General features: G+C 36.8%; 1 protein-coding gene and 1 long non-coding RNA gene across 3 annotated transcripts; one reads left to right on the top strand and one right to left on the bottom strand.

Annotated features, from left to right (window-relative positions):
• Nucleotides 1–225: 225 nt before the first annotated feature.
• LOC139188192 (uncharacterized) lies at nt 226–2,131 on the bottom strand. Its single transcript, XR_011571465.1, has 4 exons — nt 1,976–2,131; nt 1,772–1,881; nt 1,322–1,388; nt 226–430 (listed from the first exon to the last, which is right to left on the bottom strand). It is a non-coding gene; the product is annotated as an uncharacterized lncRNA (long non-coding RNA).
• An 869-nt stretch (nt 2,132–3,000) lies between these two features.
• Nucleotides 3,001–10,595, top strand: LOC103421729 (subtilisin-like protease SBT5.3). 2 transcript variants are annotated; one of them, XM_029108095.2, is made up of 11 exons: nt 3,001–3,299; nt 3,436–3,545; nt 3,631–3,728; nt 3,832–3,996; nt 5,307–5,415; nt 8,022–8,556; nt 8,817–8,914; nt 9,002–9,247; nt 9,384–9,498; nt 9,601–9,814; nt 9,924–10,595. In XM_029108095.2, the coding sequence occupies exons 1-11, from the start codon at nt 3,201–3,203 to the stop codon at nt 10,460–10,462; spliced, it is 2,328 nt and encodes a 775-aa protein (XP_028963928.2). In that variant the 5' UTR covers nt 3,001–3,200; the 3' UTR covers nt 10,463–10,595. The 2 variants fall into 2 exon arrangements, with proteins under 2 accessions (XP_028963928.2, XP_070683508.1); XM_070827407.1 differs by lacking the exon at nt 3,436–3,545 and having other exon boundaries at nt 3,145–3,299; nt 3,546–3,728.
• The last annotated feature ends 200 nt before the right edge of the window (nt 10,596–10,795 follow it).

Genomic DNA, 10,795 nt, shown 5'->3' with positions numbered 1-10,795 from the left:
TTTATTCTTATAAGGAATGCAATGAGATTTTAAAATGCTAAAAAGATCTATTTTCTAAATATAGAACATTATTACACAATATTAGATGGCAAAATTTTTGGGGGCCCTCCAAATTTGGTGACACACCCCGATCGAGATCAAGGCATGCTGCCCGTCACGTGAAAGTGACGTAGCCATGTGCACAGTGCGGAAGTGATAAAGATAGCAGATATACGAATAATTAAAAAATCACATTTCTAGAGTGCATTACTAACATGAAGTGATAGGAGTTAGTTACAGCCGTAAACACTCATAATCAGAGCATAGAAAGTCTAGGTGCAGTCCAGTAAGACAAGTACTAGTTACACAATACCAGGAATGTCCTACTATTATTCAAATAAGTCAGAACTGCCGACGATCCCAAGCCACCAATAGTAAGCTTACTTAGAACCTGGAGGGGCGCAAAAACAGAAAACGTGAGTGGGCAAAAACAATTGTTTTACAAAATCATTTTCTTTATCAACATATCTAACCCCTCGCTGTAAAACATGTACAATTTTTCCCAGAATCAGAATATAAGCATATGCATAATATATACACACACACACACACACACACACATACATATATATGAATTCATATCGATTAAATTCATGCTTCACATAATTATAATAATATGTATGCCATGCCAAGATATAACAAAGTAAGCCAATCAGGTAAGAGTAATTTCATATAAATATAACATGCTAGCCGGAACCCCTGTGGTAATCTGTACGGCTGAATTCATAACTCAAAAGTCAATCTAGTCGGAGTCACTACAATGACCTATACGACAATAAACTGCACATAAGTCGGAACCCTTAAAAGGGTATGTACGACAGAATTGGGTGAAATATAATTATGCTCAATTATATTCTCTCATAATAGCTGGGCAATAATTCGCTAGTCACCTATGAGTCGGAACCATAAATAAGGTCTGTACGACAAGATTGTGCACTTAAGTTGGATCCAATATGAGCATGTAGTGCGGGAGGTGATGTAAATAAACAAGTATGTACTTCATATCTCTGGCTAAATCACAATCACACTAGGTGCAATTTTATGAGCTCAACATTATTAAATTACATATCACATCGTCGATGATTCACATACTCAAACATAACTTACCTGAACTTACATGTGCCTCCACAACACCACATTTATATATATATGCAACCATGGAATGCATATTCATAATATAAAAGCATTTGGCATATTATTTCAAAGCATACTTTCCTTAAAATGCATTTCTGGGAAATATATTAAGTATATAAATATATACTGAAAACAAAAGCCCACTCACTGATATATCGACGGGTCGTAACCCCCGAGTCGCCCCTGGATACGCTCGTCCTCGGGTTAAGTCTTACCTATATGCGAATTAACTATAAAAACGTTATTTTAAAGCACATAGACAAAACTAGCTAATAACTTCTCATACATTGCTCAATTTTGGTATTTGAATATACCAACGTGACCTACACAACCTCACGAACATCGTGATATTTTTAGATAAATTTTTTTGTGGCTCACGCGTCGGGGAGGGCACGGCCTCACGCGCCCACACTCGCATCACCTTCAACCTCCAGACGCCGGAACTGTGTCACCGGCGCCGGATTCTAGGCTGACCTGTAACTGCCTTTTTCTCGCTCGTTTTTGCACCATTTTTCATGAAATTTGAACCATTGGAAAGCTAACAACATGAAGAACATGAACATACTAATTTAAAGTTCTAAAAGTCATGAAATCTCACAGGAGAATTCCAAGAAAACCGGCCAAACTTCGTCCACACGATCCCAACGTCTAAATCCTTCCAACGAAGCACTCCGAGCCTCCTTAGAACCTCCTTAAGCTTCCTATGGTCTTGAAATTCCATAAAAATCAACATTTTACGTGAGCATGAATAGTACCTCAAATCGGGGTTATGGTTTCGACGTGAAAACAATGGAGTTCTCACCTGGAATGTGTATCCCAAGACTCGTATGCTCCTCACGAACACAATGGTGGTCTTAGAATCCTCAATCCGTCACGATTCAACGGGTTTTGGGTTTGAGTCCGTACAGGAGAGAAGAGAGAGAGGGAGTCTAAGATATAGAGAGAGAACACGGGAGGGGAGAGAGAGAAGGTTATGGGTGTGTGTGTGGTCCTAAAGTCACCCATCACAACTAACAATTTTCTTACTTCCAATTGGGTCCAAAATAATAGGGGCTGAACACATTAGCCCTCAACCACACATAGCCCCACGATGTCAAAACCCTCAAGGGCTTTTTTGTCTTTTCACACCCACGATAATAATAATGTATATTTCCAGGACGGGCTGTGACATTTGGGGTCATGTACGATTACACATTTCGCTCCCCCTCAACGCCCCATTTGATGCAAATACTCAATACATTTTTATCACTGTGGTAAAGAACCACTTATCTATCACTGTTAAAATTGATTAAATTGAATGTGAGCAGTTGAATTTAAAAATGAATCTAGCTGGGCATTTCATCAGCCGGCATTGGACTGGCCTATGGAATTTTGGAAGTGCATCGAGCCTCTTGTATACGTGTAGGCTTCTCATTTGTAAATTTCACTGTGTTATCTCCTTAGCCACCACATAAGGTTCAAAACTCAGATTCCCCCATTCGATCCACAAACTCCTTTTTCTTTGTCTTCAACTCCAAACATTCAATTCTTATAATTGGAGGGTCCACAGCCTACTCTATAGTCCAAGTCAAATTAATATATTTTGGCAACTTGTTATTAGTCTTAAAGATATTGTAGAAGTTTTGATTTTATGATCAACACAGTCACATAGTATTATAATTTAGTAAATATATCATAGTATATATGTTTAATTTTTAATATTATATTACAAATTTATGACATATTAGCCATGCGGTTCACTCATATTACAATACTAAATAATAACACCGTGTAATGATGCGGGCGTTAAGATGAATCTGAAACTCATCGACCTTGTGCCCTTCTTTCAAATACGACAACTCCTCATTTTTTCTCAATATATCTATACATATTAAATTTACATTATCCAGTTAGGCTAATACCATACCACATCGGGCATTGCATATCTCAAGTTGGCCAGCTTCTTTCTCCAACATCTATTGGAAGTCTGAAAAAAAACCACAAAAACCGAAGTTTGTGTTCCACAAAAGGCAGGAAAACAAGGGTCAATGAGCCAAGCAATGAGGCCACCAACCGCAGCCCTTTACCTCCTCTCCTTCCTTCTCTCCTCTCTAGTACTCCATACCCCCACCTTTGCCATAAAAAAGGTAAGCATGCACTCTCGTCTCCCTCCATTAAAAACTGCAACAACAAAAAAGCAAAGTATAGCTTCCTTTGCATTTTACTAGTACTTGTGATGATTTTTCTTTTTTTTTTTGGGGGTTCTTTCTACTGTTTCTGCAGTCATATGTGGTATACCTGGGATCACACTCACATCCCCCAAACTTGTCAGAACTTGAACTAAACCAAGTCACAGACAATCACCATGAGTTTCTTGGTTCCTTCTTGGGCAGGTACTTAAACACATATTTCCAACTAAAATACATAAACACCGTCTTTCGCCGATCAAATGTTTGAGCTTTTTCTGCAAAAATGCAGCCATGAAGTTGCAAAAGAATCCATGTTTTACTCATACACAAGGCACATCAATGGCTTTGCTGCTACACTAGAAGAAGAAGAGGCAGCTCAGATTGCTAGTGAGAATTTTATTTCTGCTATTTCTTTTTTTCCTAAGTTTTCTTTTTGTTTTTCTTTCTCCTCAGTTTTCTCTTTTCTTATGCTGCCATTGAAACACTGTAGAGCATCCAAAGGTAGTCTCAGTATTCTTGAACCAGGGAAGAAAATTACACACAACTCGATCGTGGGATTTCTTGGGACTTGAGCAAGATGGTGTTGTTACACCCAATTCAATCTGGAAGAAGGCAAGATACGGTGAAGATTCAATCATAGGAAACCTTGATACTGGTAAGTTTTTCTTGTTCTTTGTGTGTGTTTTTTTTTTTTTAATTTTAAATCAAATTTCTTCACTACCAAGTCATATTCATGCACTAAAATATTTTAGAAAAAGCATCAATCAGCTCATGCCATGTGCCCAATAGTTTTGATAACTTCTAAGTCATATTCACGCACCAAAATATTTTAGAAAAAAGCATCAATCAGCTCATGCCATATGCCCAATAGTTTGATCTGGATCGTTGAATCGTTTATTGGTTATTGTCACTCATTTCAATAATAGTACTTTTCAAAATACAATGTTCAAAAATTGATTTTCATGTTTTTGTAACCATTAGTTTCGTGCTGACATATTTGACCAATTTACTCTCCACTAATACACGTACATGTATATGACAAAACATTTAGGGAGGCAATTCCTTCTAAAACTAATTATTAGCTAGTTTTGTTAATTTTGCATGTGGTGACTGTGGTATCCGGTTTATACAAAGTGTTAGGATTTTACTCTTACGTTGTTGGTTTAAAATTTTTCTCTAGGTGGACTTAACTTTACAATGTATTATGAATAATGTGGTTCAAATTTGTCTTTGGCGAGAATCGAGCTTAAAATCTCTCACTTATAAGTGAAGAGGAACACCATTAGAGCGTAGTATCGAATAGCAATATAATTATTTTTTAAACAAAGCTAGTTTGTATTGTGTAAGGCTTCCCTCAAGACGGCTTAACTCTAATTTATGGTCTTTTTGTAGTTTTGCTATTTTGGACCACCATTAATATAATTTTAAGAGCTTGTGCAATTGTATTTATTTTCACTCGTAGACAATGATTTCGATATCAATTTATTTTCACATTAATATAATTATGGTCATTTTTGTAAACATATTGTGTATAAAAACTAGCTAAACTCTTAGCATTTGCCTAGCTCCCTCTTAATTTATTAACGTATCGTTTTTCATAATTAAGTACCCAAAAACCCCTATATATAGGAGAAATTTTTCGGTGTTTTCAAAATACGAGACAATACAACACATGTGATTATATAATTGGAATGTAGTTTTTATTTAAGACTCTCTTCGATTGTATAATAATATGGTGTATCGCTCCATATTCCGGGTTCATTGAAAAATCTTCCTATTTATAGTCAGAGACTTTCAAATTTCTCATTTGAAGAGGAAAAAAACCCTAGACTTGCATTCGATTGCCCTTATTGCAATATTGGTACGTTTTTTTAACTGGATTTTAAAATATTTCACACAAAAAAAGAGTTTCGATTGTTTTGTAAGGAGCATTGGTAACCCTAGTGTTCTTGAATGGGGTTGTAGGCGCATGGCCAGAATCCAAGAGCTTTAGTGATGAAGGGTATGGACCGATTCCATCCAAGTGGAAAGGAATCTGCCAAAATGAGACAGATTCTGAATTTCACTGCAATAGGTACCCACTATTACTTTCTGTTTCGTTTTCTACGAATGAGAATCCTCTCCTGATCCTCTTTACGAGGATTTTAGAGATCATTAATTCTTGTCTTATCATCATATATTGTGCGGTCGGCTTTTTTTATGTTTTATTTATATTTAATTATAAATAAAATATTTAAAATGATTTTTGATCGCACAATGTACGATGAACGGATACAATTTGAGGATCTCCAGATTCTCACAAAGAGGATCCGGAGAGAATCCTCATTCCTTTTCTACAACATTAAGAATCAAATGTTAAAAAAGTATCTAGGTATAAGTTAAACAAGATACGCTTGTTGATACAAATGTGATTTAGGTACTTTAGTGTGTCAATGTCTCTTGCATTCGAGCTTAAATTCCTATCTCATAAAAATAAAATATATATTTATTGTTAAATCCGCGTGTTAAAATTGGAAAAAAAAAAGAAGAAAAAAAAAAAAAGAGGCCAAGAGATATTCTTCTTTGTTCTGTGTAATCAGTCCCAGTTTTATCCAAACTTGGATGGTCCAATCCAACCAAGGTTATCCCCTTTAGCAGTGGAGTAAATGGCATCTATAAAGCAGGATTCGTACGAAACTTTCTCATAAAGTGGCGGCCATTCTTATTCTAGAAGGATCCGGCTTCTGTGTCCTCCTAATTCCATACACTCTTATTATTTTTTATTTTGTGTGATTACGGTTAAGCCACATTAACATTTTATATTGATTTTTTATAGAGATAATAAGACAAAAAAAAAATAGTGATATAAAATGTTGATATGACTTAACCGGGACCGCACAAATAAGAGGGGATGAGAATGTATGAAAACTAGGAGGGCAGAGAAGCCAGGTACATTCTAGAAACCTAGAACTGTAAATAAAATGAGATGCATGTAATTAGATTATAATTTGATACGTATTTTGTTAATTATTTTCACATTTGAAAACTACATCTAAATTTCTAATCAATTATCTTATTTAAAAGTTTACCAAATCCCGCACTAGCATGTAGTCTTGTGAAACTCGTTTAAAGGAGGTCTCTAATGGTTAGCTCAATTACTATGATGTAGTTTTATTGTGGCATAGGGGATTATAAAAATCTTTGTGAATATTCTTTTAAGAAAACTAAAGAAAATAGTTTGAAAACTTTGAGTTTTAACGATAAGAACAAAATAAAGGGTAAAATGAATAGTACTAAGATTGACTTTTTAGTGTTAAAATGTGGTTTTTTGTTAAAGTGAACAGTACCTGAGTTTTTCGTTAAAGTTCCCATTCTTTTATTGGTCGTAGGAAAATAGGTAGTGCTATTCACATACCTCTTTTATCTCTCACATATCTTTGTTAATTTTATCTATTAATTTTTTATAATTCATTCGATCCACCAAAAATTGAAAGAAATGTGTGAGAGATAAAACTAAATGTGTGGGTAACACCACCTTCCTTGAAAAAGACATCTTCTCTAGGACAATTAATTAACCAAGCTATTGTCGTCAAACTCTTTGTCCAAAGCTATTATAGTCAAATACTTTATAAAAAATCCAACTTCTAGTCACTATTCTATTACACTCTTTCACGGAAACGCATCTGGTCTCTTTCCACCTAATCCTCTTCATCAAATAATCTGAACTCTTAAAATTTAATCCAACAACTAAACATATGGGCCCACTTTAAAAGTTATAATAACTTTAGTTGTTGGATCAAATTTCAAGGACCCAGATTGTTTAATGAAGAGGATTAGATGGAAGAAATCCAGAGATGATCCTTTTTCCTCTTTCATTGCTTGTAGTCCAAAGAAAGACAGTAAAAGAAAACATATACATTATAAGAGTAATGTTAGATACACTAAATTTGCAAACTAAATGATGTATCATCAATAGGAAATAAGTACGTTAATTAACACTTAAGTAATAATCTCATCATCCACTTTTACGTTATTTAGTTTACAAAATTTAGCTCCTGCATTTAGTCTCCCTAATATTATCTATATTATACAACGATTTCTTTAGATTAAACAAACAAATTATGTTTCAATAATGGGAGAAGCACTCTTTTTCCCTATTTGTAAGCGGTGAGCAAGTTGGTGAAGCACTCTTTTTCCTCTCTTTTGGAGGTTTTTAATGAGATTTCCCTTTGCTCCCCCAAAACTCTTGTACTCTATTTGTTTAACGGTATGCAAATTTCAGTTATGATAAAAAAATAATAATAATGGGAGAGAAGACAGGTCCTGAACATGACTGTTGTCCTGATGTAGTTTATGATCTGCATGTCTGCAGTAGTCCTCAGTTCATCTAAAATGCCCTAGTAAGTGTATTTTGCTGGCAATTCACTATTAATCAATACTGGTATATTCTTTAGCAGTTCATTATTAATCTACTGATATAGTCCTTAATTTCATTACTTATACATACAAATGGGTGTGATATTTTATGCAAAAATATCGATGTTATTAGTGGTGGAATCATTCATAGTAAGTTACATTTTATCTATAAAACTTTGCGATGGGGGATTTTATATTCTTCAAGACTTCAACATATTTGTCATATTGTAAATTAAGGGTGGTAACTTTGTAACTCATTTGGTAACAAACTTTTTGGCATGAAAGGAAGCTTATTGGAGCACGATACTTCAACAAGGGCTATGCTGCAGCTGCTGGTCCCCTCAACTCCTCCTTCGATTCGCCGCGTGACAACGATGGCCATGGCTCCCACACCTTGTCAACCGCTGGTGGCAATTTTGTAACCGGTGCGAGCGTGTTCGGCTTTGGAAATGGAACAGCAAAGGGTGGATCACCAAAAGCCAGGGTTGCAGCCTATAAGGTGTGCTGGTCTCCAGTGAATGGAAGTGAGTGCTTTCATGCAGATATATTGGCTGCATTTGATGTGGCCATCCATGACGGTGTTGATGTGTTGTCCGTTTCACTGGGTGGAGATCCTACTACATTCTTCAGTGACAGTGTTTCAATTGGTGCTTTTCATGCTGTTAAGCATGGCATTGTTGTGGTTTGCTCAGCGGGAAATTCTGGTCCGGCTGAAGGTACTGTCTTGAATATATCACCGTGGCAGATCACAGTCGGCGCCAGTACTATGGATAGGGAGTTTCCGAGTTATGTCACCCTCGGCAACTGGAAGCACCTCAAGGTTACTTAAAGTCCATTTCCCGACTAATGATTTTAACACTCCTCGTTTAGTCTTTGTACTTCACCTGTGAGCAGAAACAATAAATTATAAAATATTCAATTCGGAGTGCAGATAGACAGAAAAGGAGTGCCAAAATCATTAGCCGTCCCTTTTTATGGTATACATAATAAGACATGTTAGGGTGTTTTATGGGAACTTATGTTATATATCCTGCAAAGCTACTCAAATCCATAGTAACTTTTATCTACTTTGTTCTGAAGGGACAAAGCTTATCGTCTAGTGCCTTGCAGAGCAAGAAATTTTACCAACTTATTAGTGCTGCGGATGCCAAAGCAGCTAATGCATCAGCTAAAGAAGCGTAAGGATAGGCAACATCAATCTTCCGATTTTCATTATACTAAAATTATATTAAAGTTCTTAGTAATCTGCTTATATGATGCTGCAGTCTGCTATGCAAGGCCGGCACGCTTGATCCTAAAAAAGTGAAGGGAAAGATCTTGGCCTGCCTGCGAGGGGACAACGCAAGAGTGGACAAGGGTGAGCAAGCCTTACTGGCTGGCGCTGTGGGAATGATTCTTGCTAACAATGCTATTAACGGGAACGAAATTATTTCTGATCCACATGTCCTCCCTGCTTCACATATCAATTTCACCGACGGCATCCTTGTCTTTGCTTATATCAATTCAACTAAGTAAGATGGATGAAGTACCTCCAAATTGCCTGTTTTAAACTGCGTCTGTTTCATATGTTAGGGTGCTTCACTGCAGTGTCAGCAATATCAAGTTTTTGGTAAAATTACTAGTTGAGAAACTTGCATATTTTGACAGGTCTCCGCGGGCTTACATAAAGCGTGCAATAACGAAACTGGGAACAAAGCCATCTCCATTCATGGCAGCATTTTCATCAAAGGGACCCAACACCATTACACCAGGCATCCTTAAGGTTTTTTTATTAGCAAACACAATTTCTGTTCATTAAACAGACTCCACATATTTTTGCTGATTTCGTTAAGTATTCAGTAAATGTTGTTGTACATTAATTCAGCCTGATATCACTGCACCTGGAGTGAGTGTCATAGCAGCCTACACGAAAGCACAAGGGCCAACAAATCAAATGTTTGACAAACGGCGAATTCCATTCAACTCAGTGTCAGGCACTTCAATGTCATGTCCACATATTTCCGGCATTTGTGGCCTTCTTAAAACCCTCTATCCTCATTGGAGTCCTGCAGCCATTAAATCTGCAATCATGACCACCGGTAAGAAGTCCCTACGCACAGTCATTTATGTATTCGCTTCACATTAACGTCTGTCAAGAGACCATTACTCGTCTTTCTGATATTTTCTTTCAAATCCTGTGTTACACAGCGATAACACGAGATAACAGCATGGAACCATTGCTCAATGCTTCTTTCTATGAGGCAACACCATTTAGTTACGGCGCAGGACATGTTAACCCAAACAGTGCTATGGATCCTGGATTGGTATACGATTTATCCCATAACGATTACTTGAACTTCCTGTGCGCAATGGGCTACAACGAAACAGAAATGGAAATGTTTTCAGAGGATACGTATGAGTGCCCCAAACCAGCTATTAGTCCCACTAACCTCAACTACCCCTCAATCACTGTCCCTAAACTCTCTGGATCCCTTGAGGTGACTAGAACAGTGAAAAATGTTGGCTCTCCAGGAACATATAAGGCGAATATCCAAAGCCCGGATGGGGTATCGATTTCTGTCGAGCCAAAGAAGTTGAAGTTCATGAAAATTGGTGAAGAGAAGAGCTTTAAGGTACTCCTGCAGGTTAAAGAAGCAAACCAAGCTAAAAACTATGTGTTTGGGAAGTTGATATGGTCAGATGGTAAACACTATGTGAGGAGTCCAATTGTAGTCAAAGCGTCCTAAGCTAGAAGTAGGCAAATTGCTTCAGCTTATTTTACTTCACCTCAATTTGTTCCACGTTCTTGTGCACTAAGCTAATGATTTACAAAAAATTATTTTCAATGAAAATTAAGATCAACTGATCATTTATATATGACTACTAATGTTATTACTCATTTGAATTTCTGTTGAACGGAATCAGTGTTTTAAAAAACATGGCTCGGGGTGCGCCTAGCCAGCTTTGGAGGCGGGGCGTTGGTGGAAACGCCTCTGCCCAGTGGGAGAAGGCTTAAACTCACATAAACGTGGTCGAGGTGCGCTTAGGGGTTAAGGTACGCTGAAGTTATAAACAGAGAA

This window comes from Malus domestica, chromosome 09, assembly GCF_042453785.1.
Source record: "Malus domestica chromosome 09, GDT2T_hap1".
In the NCBI taxonomy this organism is placed as follows: domain Eukaryota; kingdom Viridiplantae; phylum Streptophyta; class Magnoliopsida; order Rosales; family Rosaceae; genus Malus; species Malus domestica.
This window is presented reverse-complemented; position numbering and strand designations above follow the sequence as displayed.

Excerpts from the sequence above, each read along its gene's own strand:
- LOC103421729 (XM_029108095.2), top strand. The coding sequence starts at position 3,201 with ATGAGCCAAGCAATGAGGCCACCAACCGCAGCCCTTTACCTCCTCTCC. Across the intron at positions 3,546-3,630 it reads CTTGGTTCCTTCTTGGGCAG|CCATGAAGTTGCAAAAGAAT; the intron begins GTACTTAAACAC and ends GCAAAAATGCAG. Across the intron at positions 9,499-9,600 it reads TTACACCAGGCATCCTTAAG|CCTGATATCACTGCACCTGG; the intron begins GTTTTTTTATTA and ends ACATTAATTCAG.